This window comes from Anomalospiza imberbis, chromosome 3 (assembly GCF_031753505.1).
Source record: "Anomalospiza imberbis isolate Cuckoo-Finch-1a 21T00152 chromosome 3, ASM3175350v1, whole genome shotgun sequence".
In the NCBI taxonomy this organism is placed as follows: Eukaryota; Metazoa; Chordata; class Aves; order Passeriformes; family Viduidae; genus Anomalospiza; species Anomalospiza imberbis.
The window spans coordinates 25,361,134-25,373,955 of NC_089683.1; the positions used below are offsets into that span (position 1 = coordinate 25,361,134).

The 12,822-nt window shown below is 39.0% G+C and overlaps 1 protein-coding gene across 22 annotated transcripts in view; it reads right to left on the minus strand.

The window, feature by feature from the left end:
* Window positions 1-12,822, minus strand: part of DST (dystonin) — a 291,178-nt gene that overhangs the window by 158,787 nt on the left and 119,569 nt on the right. For 21 of the 22 annotated variants that reach the window (XM_068183693.1, XM_068183704.1, XM_068183692.1 and 18 more), the window contains one exon: window positions 3,079-3,245. In XM_068183693.1, the coding sequence (XP_068039794.1) occupies window positions 3,079-3,245 (167 nt within the window). Of the gene's footprint in view, window positions 1-3,078; window positions 3,246-9,930; window positions 10,372-12,822 lie in introns of those variants that run through there. The other variant, XM_068183690.1, reaches the window with a different exon arrangement.

Here is a 12,822-nt window from a genome sequence, read left to right on the forward strand (position 1 = left end):
GGTCCACAGCTGAGCTATGGCCCCTGCAGTGGTGCAGCCAACCTGCAGGCACCACACATGGCAGATCCAGCCCCAGCATAGCCCCAGGGAGGCCCCAGTGTGAGGGCTGGGGCTGCCCTGGTGCCCCTCTGGCTGCCCCACACCTGACTGGGGCAGTGGAACAAGCCCTGACTGCCAGGCCCTGCCTTGATGGACCTCTTGAGGGACCTCCAGCTGCTGTGTCCTGGCATGGGTAAGCACGTGCCCTCCATCCAACACCCAGCTTACTGTGGCTCAGCACAATTGCAGTTCCAGATACAAACTTGGGTATTTGAGCCTTCTGGGTTTTACTGTCATAGCACTAAATAGCATGCCCTTAAAATAAGGTCTGAGCCCAATAAAGCCCTTCCAGGACTGGAAGTCATGTCCCACCTGAAGAGCCCCGTCCCCCATTTGCAGGGTTGATACTCCTCCCAGCCCAGGGTGCCTCTGTACAGAGAATTATCTCCCTTGAGCACAGCACACCTGGTGCAGGAGACTGCCACGCTGCAACACGACTGACAGATGTGCCCCCATGAGGGTACTCCACAGTGGCAGCACCACAGTCCCACCCTACTGCCCAAGCAGGCACGTTTGGTCATCCACCCTGGTGGAGCACACCAGCTGGCAGCACCCACAGGATGCTCAGACCAGCTCCTGACACTACCTGTGATCCACAAACTGGGAGCTATTAAAACAGACAAACTGGGCAAATGGAGAATAACTGCCAGAACTGTGCAGATCTTTTAGTTTTTAACCTACTTATTGCTCAGAAGACAAATGAAGCATTAAAACTCTCTGGAGTAAAACAATATAGTTAAAAATAACAGATGACTGTTTGGGAAGATCATTCCTCTCTTGTGAGCAACAGCTGGAAATTATTATCTCTGTTTTAACAGTACAAAACAAAAAAGGAATGAAACATAGAAACTCATTGAAATCAGTGGAAGAATCTCACTCTCATTCCATTTGAAATGGAATCCAACAACCTGTAACTTCTCGCAGCAAACACACATTAGATAAGGTTGGTAAACATTCCTGGGAAGGACAAAATCCTTAGGTGAAGTTATGTTTACAGAAAGAAGTTAAGCTCAATGGAAACTGGCACAGAAGCACACAAAATGGGCACTCTGCTCCCCAGTCACTGAATCACTTGCTTTGTGCAACACACTGGAGTCAAAGGTGCCTCTTCTTCCCTGCTGAAACACTGTGAATGAAACTCAAGGAGTAATGCCAGAAACACTGATCCAACAAAGCAATTCAGTCATATCCCAAGGTTTTAACATTTGCACAGCTGGAGGACAGGAATCAAGTTTTTCATTATTAACTGATCTGTACCATAATTACCAGTTGCTTGAGCAGTTAAGACTACACTGCTCTGTGCAAGAGATATACATGGTTCTGAAGAAGCTCTGGGAAATATTTTCCATTACTCCATCTCATTAAGTTCCTTCCTTTTTTTTTCTCTCTCCAATCCCTCTGTATGGTTCATATTGTTTATTTTTTCAAATACTTGCTTGTGCTATGTTCATTCCTCTGGTTGTTCTGTCCAAGTAAAACAGCCTCGTCTTCTGCCAGCTATTTCCTTTTGTCTTGCCAATGTTTCTAAAAGAGACTTTCTTGCTGGCATGCATCTCCTCTCTGACCAGCTACCCAGAACAGAAGCATGCCAGAAAACAACCTCATTGACTGAGATGCAGCTTCGTTTTACCACGAAATTATGCACTGCCGCAGCCAGCTTCTCTGGGACTTTCAGCACTGTGCATGATGCTTGCAGCCTTTATACACAGCCTGTGAGGAAAAGGCTGCACCTGTCTCCCATTTTACTTTTGTGTCCTACTCTCCATAAGGATCTGTTGTGTGTGTTGTGTCTACCTAGACCTCCTTCTGTGGTGGGCCAAGTGGTCCCAACAAAAGGAAATCTAAGAACAAAGATTAATCTACTCCAGGCTCTGTTCACTGGATCTGCAAGAAAAAACACCAAATTTGCCTTCACTGGGGACACTCCTTCAAATTATACCAATGAAATCATGCACCCTTAAACTTCCTTATTATACCCTCCAGGGCATAGAGTACAAACTACACATGCTATGAGAAACCCAGAAAGCCTCATCAGTGAAGGACAAGCTAGTACACACTGATTAACCCAGCAGGCAGAATACTCTCCCACGTGGTCCTCTAAGACACAAACCTTCTTAGTCAATTCAGGAACCAAAAAAATGCACAATAAAGAAGACACGTCACCAACCAAGAGAGAACAGTGAGCACACCCACGATTAAATCTGTGGCAAGCTTGATGCCAAAGTCAGCTTTGTCAAAAGAGACCTATTCTCACTTAGAATCCAGAATCAGAAATCCTCTCCTGTCAGTAGACACTTTCAGCTGTATTTCAAATTAATATCCTGTACCCTTTAGTCTCTAGTCACAGCCACCAGTGAGTCTACAATGTCTGCTTAACTTTGTAAGAGTATGGTCACAAAAGCACAAATCCCTTCTCAGACAGAGAACATTCAAGCCAGCTGGTCACATTTTCCATGAGAACACCCTTTTACAGGAAATGCATCTCAGAGTAGATCTGGGCTCCACACATAAACACTGAAGAAGCTCTACACTCCAGGGCCATCCAAGGGTAAAATCACACAAGGAAGAAGACAGGGATCTCAGACATATCGTACAGTCATACAGCAGCTGATGGCTTTCACCAGCGGTGCAGTTTTGGACTTTGGTGATCAGTTCTGTCTCTACCCCACCTACACTTAAACATCAGTATGACAAAAAAGGACTGTGGAGAAGACTGAATTCTGGAAACATACTTCACAGCAGCTTGAACATGCCCCATTAAAGATGTACAGGATTCCTGGAAGTACTTCTCTGAGGAAGGAGGGACATGCAAAGGTTAACAGGGCATCCTTTGGCTGCACAGAGCAGGAAATCACTGAGGAAGAATCAGTGTCATCTCCACAGCTGCAGTTTTATTACAACATAAAGCAAGAGCCCTCTCTCTTTGTATATTAAAATGCTGTAATTAACATTTTCCAAGGAACCAAACATAGTACTTGCCTGTATTTATGAATGATGGCATTAAATAACCTTCCATCGCGCCAGCAGGTAGTGAAATTTTCACAACGTATTCCAGCATAACCCTCTGTTGTTTGCTGTGACCACAGGAGCAGTCTCTCTTTAGCAGACATATCCTCTGACTCCCCAGTAACATGGATATCAGATATCTAAAACACAGTTAATGTAAAAATTACAGTTACATCTAATCCATAAGAATGTTTAAAATATTGCAGAAAATCACTCTTCATTGCTGGAGAATTTATTGTCTGGTATCTGCATACAGGAATACAATTATTTTTCAGGTACTGTATTAATATTCTTTCATGTCTTATCCTTATGCACCCTCAGTATCTTCAATATGAAATACAAAATTCACTGTTTTCTTCAGTTAGCCAGTTCTCAGTCTCTTAATTTCTGGGTACAATATAATACTATTGCATAATGCAAAAATACTTAATTGTTTATTTATGCTGATAATACTGTCTATTTCTACGTATGACACCTATTATGTATAAATGCTATATAAGTATACATAAAATGAAATATGTTTTGTATGTATATAGCCACACTTATACAATAACCATATTTATATTATTGATAGCTATGAAATTCCTCCCTTAAAACAGGTTGATTTATAGTACATGTTCTGGAATTCAGTGACAAAACAGTCATTCTGAGTGAAAAACTGATAACAGTTTTAAGACAAAATTTTCTGAGACGTATTTTAGGAATGACTAAAAGACTGAAGTATTATAAATAAAAATTTTGTCTGATCAAGAAGGTTCAGTTTTGTATTATCTAAGGATTACAAACTCCTTATCAGGGAAAGCAGGAAAGTATTGGGAATTTTACATTCAAATACTACTTTAGAGTATATTTGATCATCCCCTAATGAAGTTCAGTCAGTTTCCTTAGAAAACTACCACAGCATAAATACAAAGCAGACTTTTCCCTAATTTGCACATGTATTGTTTGTACCTCATGTTACAGAAATTGTACTCAATGTAAAGGCAAACTCTAAAAAGGAAGAAAAAAAGGATGTGCCTTGGCAAAGGAAGGGCTATAGCATGTTTTCATTTTTCTAAGTGACTGCCTTTAACCACTTATCCAAACAAGAGACAATACAAGGTGTTATTACGAACTACGTAGGAGCCCATGTACCACAAGGCGCTGTATAACAACCTGAATATGTAGCTCAGCCATTAGAAAAGCAGGCAGAGCTGCTTGGGCAGAGGCAAGAGGCCTTGAGGCAATGCCATCGCTTGTGGGTAGACAACAGGCACCTCTGTGAGCCCCCCTGGAAGAGGCTGCTCCCCACGAGCACACACCCAGCACTGCAGAGAGACAGGTGTGCTCTGGCTCCAGAGCCAGCCTGAGGCCACAGCTCAGGGCAGGTTTGCCCACAAACAACTCTGGGTCCTTGACTTCGCTGCAGAAGAGCTGCAAATTGAGCTGTGCCAATTCCAGCAATCCTGTTCTAGCATAAACCAGGCAGCGACGCTCATGAGGTCAGACGGTGTCCATAACAAATTCTCCCAGCCTCAGAATCTCTGCACACACAGATATCTTCTGTCTGGGCTCTGACAGGGGGAATTCCAACAGGCTAGGCTGGAAATTACAGGGTTTTCTCAAATTAGAGCCACACAAATCACAGTGCCAAGATGTGTAGCTTGCCTACTGCTGTTGCTATGTCATGGCCTAAGACAAGGTGGTGGGAAGCACTGGGAAGCAGGGAACTAGAGGAAGAGCCTTAGAGATGTCAGGGCAATGGAGCTCACTGCAATTTCTGCTTTACCACCTCTCATATTTTCAGGGTATGATGAGCATTTACACCTACACAGTAAATTACAAATAAATTTAATGTAGGGGGAAAAAATTAATTACTTTCTATTCAAGTAACCACAAAATCACAAGCTGTGAATGCAGTCCTTCAGATACCTATCACAGGCCATTGTATCTGCTGGATAAGGGAAAAATACAAACACCAATGCTAGAAAGCAAAACAATTTTAACTGTTCAACTAGCCCCTAAATGACCTGACAGCATTTTTTGCATCCTATTGTCTCCAGCTTCAGCACATTTTTAAGAAAGATCATACAGAAGGAAAAAAAATATTTTTTTTTTTTGTTCAAAACACAGTAGAGAACATGTGCAGCTGTGATCATTTTTAAGTTTCTAGGTATCAAAACCCTGCAAAGAGTATTTACTGAATGAAATACAGATGGGATGAGTCGTGTCTGTAAAGACAACAGAAAATACAATGTGGCAAAACTTGTAATCACTCTGAAAATTTTCTTGCAAAAATCTAGGGAACTCTGCTGTAGTGCAAGACTTTTTTTCTGTGGGTTAGCTTTATTGTTTGGTATTTCAAAGTAAGAAAGCAAACTAAATGTTTTTTCAGTAGCTTTAGTTTCTATTCATCACAGAACAACCAGATCACAATATAAATGAAGTCAACCATATACTGCTTATCCGGACAACGCTTCTGAAAGAGATGATGTCATCTCCAAGTGCCAGATGTCTAGCATAAAAAAAAAAAAAAACAAACCAACAAACCCAAACCTATATTTTTTGTCTGTCATTTTCAGAAAGTCCTCTGTGTGTAATCCTTAATTATCAGATTTTTTAATATACTCTAACATGAGCAAGCCAACAATGCAATTTGCTAATGGCCTTCCTTACTGCTGAGTTCAAGCCCTTAGCCTCCTTCACGGTTAATTGCACAGGGATGGCTCTGTACACTTCAGATTGCAGAGAGTGCAAACACAGCATGTTTGAGTGCACATTAGATTCCTCTGGAAACAAATAATTTCAAACATCAAGGTAACTTCTGAAGACTGTACTAGTATCTGGTGTTAGATATAAACAACATTTTAGCCATGGACAAAAACACAAGGAGAGCTTTTACTCTGAACATGACCATTAAGGAAGCTCACAGTTGAAATTTTGGATGGCTAAAACATTAATTCAGTTTATTACATGAAGATCAACAGAGTTCTGATGCAAAATCTTCCAAGCACCCTAGTTAGCCATCTGAAGAGAAAGGAAAAGGCTTTTTCACTCATAGAGGTAGGCTGTTTTACTACAGGTTAAGGAACATTAACATCAGCCTGAGACCTGAAACAGCCTGAGGACTTCTGCTCTCTAAATAAAGTATTTCAGCTTTCAAGGCTAACATTTCAGATTTTTTAATAAACACTGGAATAGTATTTTAAAAGTAGAAATACTCTAAGTGAAATAGAAATACTCTAAGTGAAAGTTGAGTCAAATAGTTATATTTTATTTACACCTACAAATACAGGCTCTAGTTTGCAAGATGCCCTATTAACTTAGAACTTCTTAACAAGTAAAATACTACCACAACAAAATAAGTTGTAAGAGGAAGGGAGAGAGCCCATCTTTCTTTTGATAATCCCATAAGGACAGTAGAGATACTTATCCACCAACTGTGCGTTATCATCAATATTTCTAACATCATTTCCCATAGAAGAAAAACAGAAGGACTATTAAACTAAGAATTCTAGAACAGAAAATAAGTTAAGGGGAAATCAAATCTTTTACTCATAAAATGTACTCCTTCCAAGCAAAGTTTGTGTGAACTTTTTGTATCCCACAAGCCTATCATTTACTCACTATAAACTGCTTAAGTAGAGCACATTTGTTCCTTAAGCATGGAAAGAATTAATTACAGCATTTGCATGAGTTTGAGCAGTTGTTTGCCAGAGATCCAGTTCTCCAAATTATCTCAAAGCCTGTGAATTAAAAGTTATGCAAGAAAAAGCAACAGAGGTAATTCTCTATGCAGCCCTTCTATTTCAGGATCAAAGTCTTAACTGGCACTAACCACTCTCTCTTGCTTATAACTGGGAGAACGTGTTCACTTCTCCTACTGCAAATGCTTTTTCTCAGCCTGTAAATTCCCCTTGCATCACACAGTATACAAAATCCAAACACCAAAAAGCCTCAAGCTCTTCCTTTGCACTGATTTTAGTGATGCAGTTTGCAGCCCAATGAGCAGAGTAGACTGGAGAAGACTTCTCCAAGAGATAACAGTGATGCTGGATTTCTGTGATTCATTTTCACATTGCAAAGAGAAGAAGAGCAAGACTCATACAGATAGTAGGAAGTCTACCCTCTGATTCCAACTTATCCCAAATGTTTTGAAGCAAGAGTAAACTTGACATAATGTACTAAACTGCACAAAAGTACATAATGAGCTAGAGACGCATGATTCTGGTGGTGTAACATCTCTCCTGGGCCACACTATGATCTGAGAAATGCTTATTAGGCTTCAGCAGAAAGTAAGAAACTTTTCTCTCAAAGCTATTAATGAGTAGCCAAGAGCAACGCTTCAGTAGATCCCTCTAAGCTGAGTTCTGTAATCAGGGAAACAGAGGTAATGAAATAGCACATATTTGAACACAATATCATAATTTTTTACATGCATAAGAAACTGTGCCACAGAAAGAAACTCAAAGAATATATTTCAGTCGAGGGGACCATACTGTTTCAGAGGGTAAAATGTCGTATCTCTGTTACTGTGCAAATTATCCAGCTGTACCAATGAGTTTCCACTGGTGTCTGCTTCTCAGTTTGAAAAGCCAACATGCGTTCAATTATCAGCCACATCTGAGGCACTGTCTAAGCTGAGAGTACATTACAGAACAGGTAAGTTGACAAGGTAAGGGAAGGCTACTGATCTCTGTAATTACAGTAAAGAAAATGGTAAAGCTGAGATTGCTAACTGCAAGCTTTGTGTGCCAGCTCAGGCCAATAACAGGACCTTTGAAACTCTTATAAATACCAGCTTCGCTTAGTATAAAAAAGACAGAAATATAAGACATTAAAATGCTTTTTTAGTTCTCAAAAACAATCAGAAGGAAAGTAGTTATGAGTTTGTACAGTATTTAAAGTCTGAAATCTAGTTTTTCCTGGTTTTGTTTAGAGGTCAAACTTTGGTGTTCTTAAAATTACTTATACTGAGAATCTTGGGTTGAGAAAGGGAACTGAACTGATTTTAGCAACTGAGGCATTTAGCCTGATGAGTCAGAAGTTTCGTATTCATGCAATGTTTTCTCAGTATCAGTTGATATAGGTGCTCAACAGAAATCTTTTTTCTCCCTTCTTCTGCAATAATAAGAGGTACAGACCTGGTTGGAGTAATTAGTGCAGCAGTATTAGAAGCTGCATTACTTTCAGTATACAGGGAAAAGCAGCCATGCTTAGCTGAACAGACAAGGTCTCATACCCTCTTACTCAACAGTGATGTTTTGTACAAATCAAAGAACATTCCCAAGCTGTTCCTGAATTCCAGCTAAGATTAAGAGGGCAAAGATCTCTATGTGTATTGGGAGCTTTTTTGTACTATTGTGAACTGCGTGTTGTAATTGGGCGTGTTATCTATGTTTAAAAAACTAAGCTCAGATAAAGTATTGTTTGATTCCTGTTAGAAAAGTAAATCATATAAGCAAAAGACATTTAGTTAGCTCTTTGCTGGAAAGAATGCCTTTGGCATATGCCCATTCCCTCTGCTCACTCAACTGAAAGCTCAGATGTCCCCACTGAGCAAGGGGAATCAGTTTTGGACAAGATCCTGGTATCAGCATTTGACTCACATGTACAGATTTCAGTTGTCCTGAAGATGGGTGGGGCAAAACTGGAAATATGGACTGAATTGGTAAGCATGGTTACCAAAACTTTGTTTTCCTTCAGATATACTGCAACTAAGATTGTATTTTGGTTTCTTTTATTGTAAAAACAAAATACTTCTACCCTCAGAGGAAGATGGAATTTCAATAATTAATATTAATAGGTCATCTAGACAGTTTGGGAGGAAAGATCCTTTAAAAGAAGTGTAGAGTGCTATTAACAGGATTAATGGTCACTTGTTCTATTTCAAGCTGCCTACATAGCTCTATCATTCTTCAGTTCCTACTGGCCATAGCTGAAGAGAATTAGCAATATTCCTTTCCTTGATACAAAACCAAAAGGAATTACAAGACCATGAAGAGATGGTAAGAAAATTTACTGCAGATACTGAATGAGAACGCTAAAATTCACTCCACCTTCTAGCAACATTTTAACATGAAAATCTCTCTCTCAAATTGGGAAGCAGATCAAACTACAGTGAGAAAAACAGGACATGAATATATCAATACTCCTAAAGTATGGAGTTATTACATAGCCTTTGAAAAAGATCAAGTGATATGTTCTGTCCCACAAATATCCATAGCATGGTAAAAGGTTCATACACAGCATAGTGAAGATATTTTTGTAATACAAAAATTACTGTTCAAATACTTATTCTAAGCTAACTTTCAAATATAATGCACTGTATCAAAATATTTACCTTGCTCCTGTTTGGTGCAATGCTAAATAATGCCTTTTCTTTTGGCAAATGGGAAAGTACAGCATCAGGATAAAACCTCTTTTGTTCAAGTAACGATCACCTATACTTTCAGAAAGAAAATGATGCAACTTTTCATATTTACTGCTTTCTGAAACATTTTCAATAACTCTGCAAGAAGTTATGTTTAACTCAGTTTCTTCATGTTGTCTGCCTAAAACATGGATAGCAGAATCCAATGTAGTTCCTTTTCTATAACAAAGACCACTGGATTTCTTCAGCAATGCTAATTCTCTTCTGCTATCATCCTGTGAACATTTCCTTTTCCATGCACAGTGTTTCTCTGAATTTCTCTCGTGTTGTTCCTTTAACCGTGTGTTTGTTCCATCAGACTTGGCGAGCCCCTGATCATCACCATGAAAGCTCTCCCCACAAAGAGAATCACTCTTTGCTTCACCCGAGAAAACTTTCTCTTTAGCAATATCAACTGAAAGGTCTGTACTCACAGGCAGAGCATTACCAGCCACTGTCACTCTCCTGGGGAGGAAGTCAGCCAATCCCACACCCTTGGGATGAATCTCGATGTTTTCTGCAATCTCCACTTCACACTGTCTTTTTTCTTCATTTTCTTTAATGCACACTGAGTCTGATCCCTCCTCGGTTGATTTCTTTCTCCTTTTTCTTTGGAAATATTTTCTTCCAGGAGAATGTTTATCTGGACTTAAGGGAGCTTTGGCAGGATCTAAACACTGTTCTTCCTTTTCAGCCCTCACACATCCACAGACATTCCCCATTTGGCTGTCTGTAACTCACAGCCACATAGTTTCATTCACTCCCATATATTTAAATAAACTTAAATCCTCCTCAGAAAGGTAAGAACTGCTCTTTCCACCGTAATTTCTTCCAGACTTCACATGCACCCGCCTCAGTACGTAGCCATTTTGCTTATGAGAAATGCACACGCAATAAACGCCGTGGCTCGCTGCCCAGGCAGGGCCTGTGTCTGATTAGACACTGTGGCTTATTTCTGGCCACCAATCCTCTTAAATAAACATCACTGTTCCAGCGTCAGGCCGTAATGCTGATTGCCTCTCACAGAGATGACATAGCAGTTATGAGCAATAGAAATTTCTCACATGCATTTTAACTTCCCGTTTCACTTAGTAACTTGAGCAAGATAAAGTAGAAAAATATGTAGCAACCTTTGAAACTATTAGCTACACTCCAAATCCAAAAGTAAGCAGCAAAGTAAATAACAGGGGTTTAGTCAGCAGATTTGTTTTGCACTTCATATGCTTTTATTATCTACCCAATGATCCACAAATGGGAAGATTAAACTAAAGGATCAGAAATTGCTCTGACAGCTTGCTGGGGGTCGACTTTTTATTTGCATGTGGAGTTTTCATAGCCACTAATGTGACTTTTCACTGATTTGTCAGCTATAAATAACCTGCTGCTTAACTGCCATCATAAAAGCACAACAGCTTGCTCAGGGCAGTGACACTATGTACTAGGGCTGAAACTTTGCAGCACAGCTAAACCTTCTGGCAGATAAAAGTGAAACAAATCATAAAAGCCAGTCTATCTAGAAAACAGACCTTAAGATTACTGTTTACAAAAATGGAGCTTTATCCCCTTCCCATGCTCCTGTAAGGCATTTCTGTTTAGCTCTCAAGATAAGATCCAAGAAGCATGCAACTACACCTAAAACTAAGTAGAAATATACACTTTTAAAATGCAAGCAGTTTAACCTCTAGTATACTTTGTTTGGAAAAATATTTTTAACTTTTCTCTTTGTTTTTGTCATGGATATGTGAAATCTGCTAAAACCAGCACACAGTGCCAAGAACAGATGTGTATGGTTTCTCAGGCTGAGAAAGAACTACAGAGTGACTTGCCAGGCATTATCAGGTGTTATCATTGACTTTCCCTTGCTTATTTGAAAAGGAATTGCAATAATGAGACCCAGAGACTTTATCCCCAGAGGTCAGTTCCACTGAAGTATTCCACATTTTACTGACAGAATGAATAATACAGCAGAGATCTAGGATGAACCTCCAAAGAATTTCCAAGGATTCAGTTGCTCACTGATGACTATTCTCAGGGAACTGGGGTAAAATTTGACAGTAATGCTTAGAAAATTTTATACTGCAACACCACAGAATACTGTGACAGATGGGCAGCTATGTACAGGCACAATGCTAAGGTGTTTCTTTTCAAAGTAGACATTTGTTCTACGACTATACTCTTTCATAGCCTCAATTTGTATTTGCATTTGTAGCATGCTCAACATACACGTGCACTTGTGACATTTGATTCCTTTACTCACAATGAAAAAGTTGTATCCTAGTCTGTTTAGAAAAATTACTTTAGAAAAGTGACTTTTAGCTAAGACTGGAGGACTTACTGATTTAAAGTACATTTCCCTATGAGTCTGTGTTGGGTCCTGACATGGACCCCCTTTATTAACAGAAAAATACATTAAAAAAATATATCTTTCTAAATGACATCAATGTGTTTGTACCAAAACCAGCTTTTATGCCTAAATATATACTTCTCTTTATTCTCTCTCATCAGAAAAGATGATTCAGGACTTTACAGAGCAATGGACCAAGGCTGATTTAATTTCACACAGATACAGTTTCTGGTTTAACAAGATGCCTAGTAATAATATATGGTTAAAGAGCTCATAGTATAATGGTCTCAAAGTATATATTAAAAAATATTATCTTGACAAAGCAGAAATATGTAAAATATTAAAGACAAGTGTCCAGTATTTGAATGGACTACTGCAAATCTTCACCGTGTCTAATTCAAAATGTGTTAATGTAATCTACCAGTAGTACACTGCTGAAGTTATTCTTCCTACACAAATTTCACAGGGGGAGAGAATTTCCCTAAAAATACTGCAAATTTAATTTTTCAGTTCAATTACATTTTTAAATTAATACATGTGGGTATCAAGGTTTATAAACTATTATATTAGATTATTTTACTGAGTTTTACTGGAGTGTGATTTGCTATGTATTTCTTTTAAACTGCTTACATCTCTTTAACAGTCACCATGATACATTCTTTCAAACAGAAAATGTCCCTAAAGTACACTCTGTTATGCCCAAATTCCTGTAGGTTCAGTGGCACACTGGCTGTTACAAAAATGTTGAATACTATCTAATTCAAGATAGGTCAGAAGAAACATATTATTGTTATTTTACAGCTGACAATTACATTTTGTAATGCAGTCAGTAATCTACAGCATCCCAGATCTTGCACATCCTCTTTCATTCATACTTTAAATTTTGTTTATTTTTCTTAAGAGTAACTCAATTTTTCAAAAATCAGGTGCCGCTGAAGTAGAATTTAAAAAAAGAGAGCAGAAAACCAAGAATCAGTTCTAA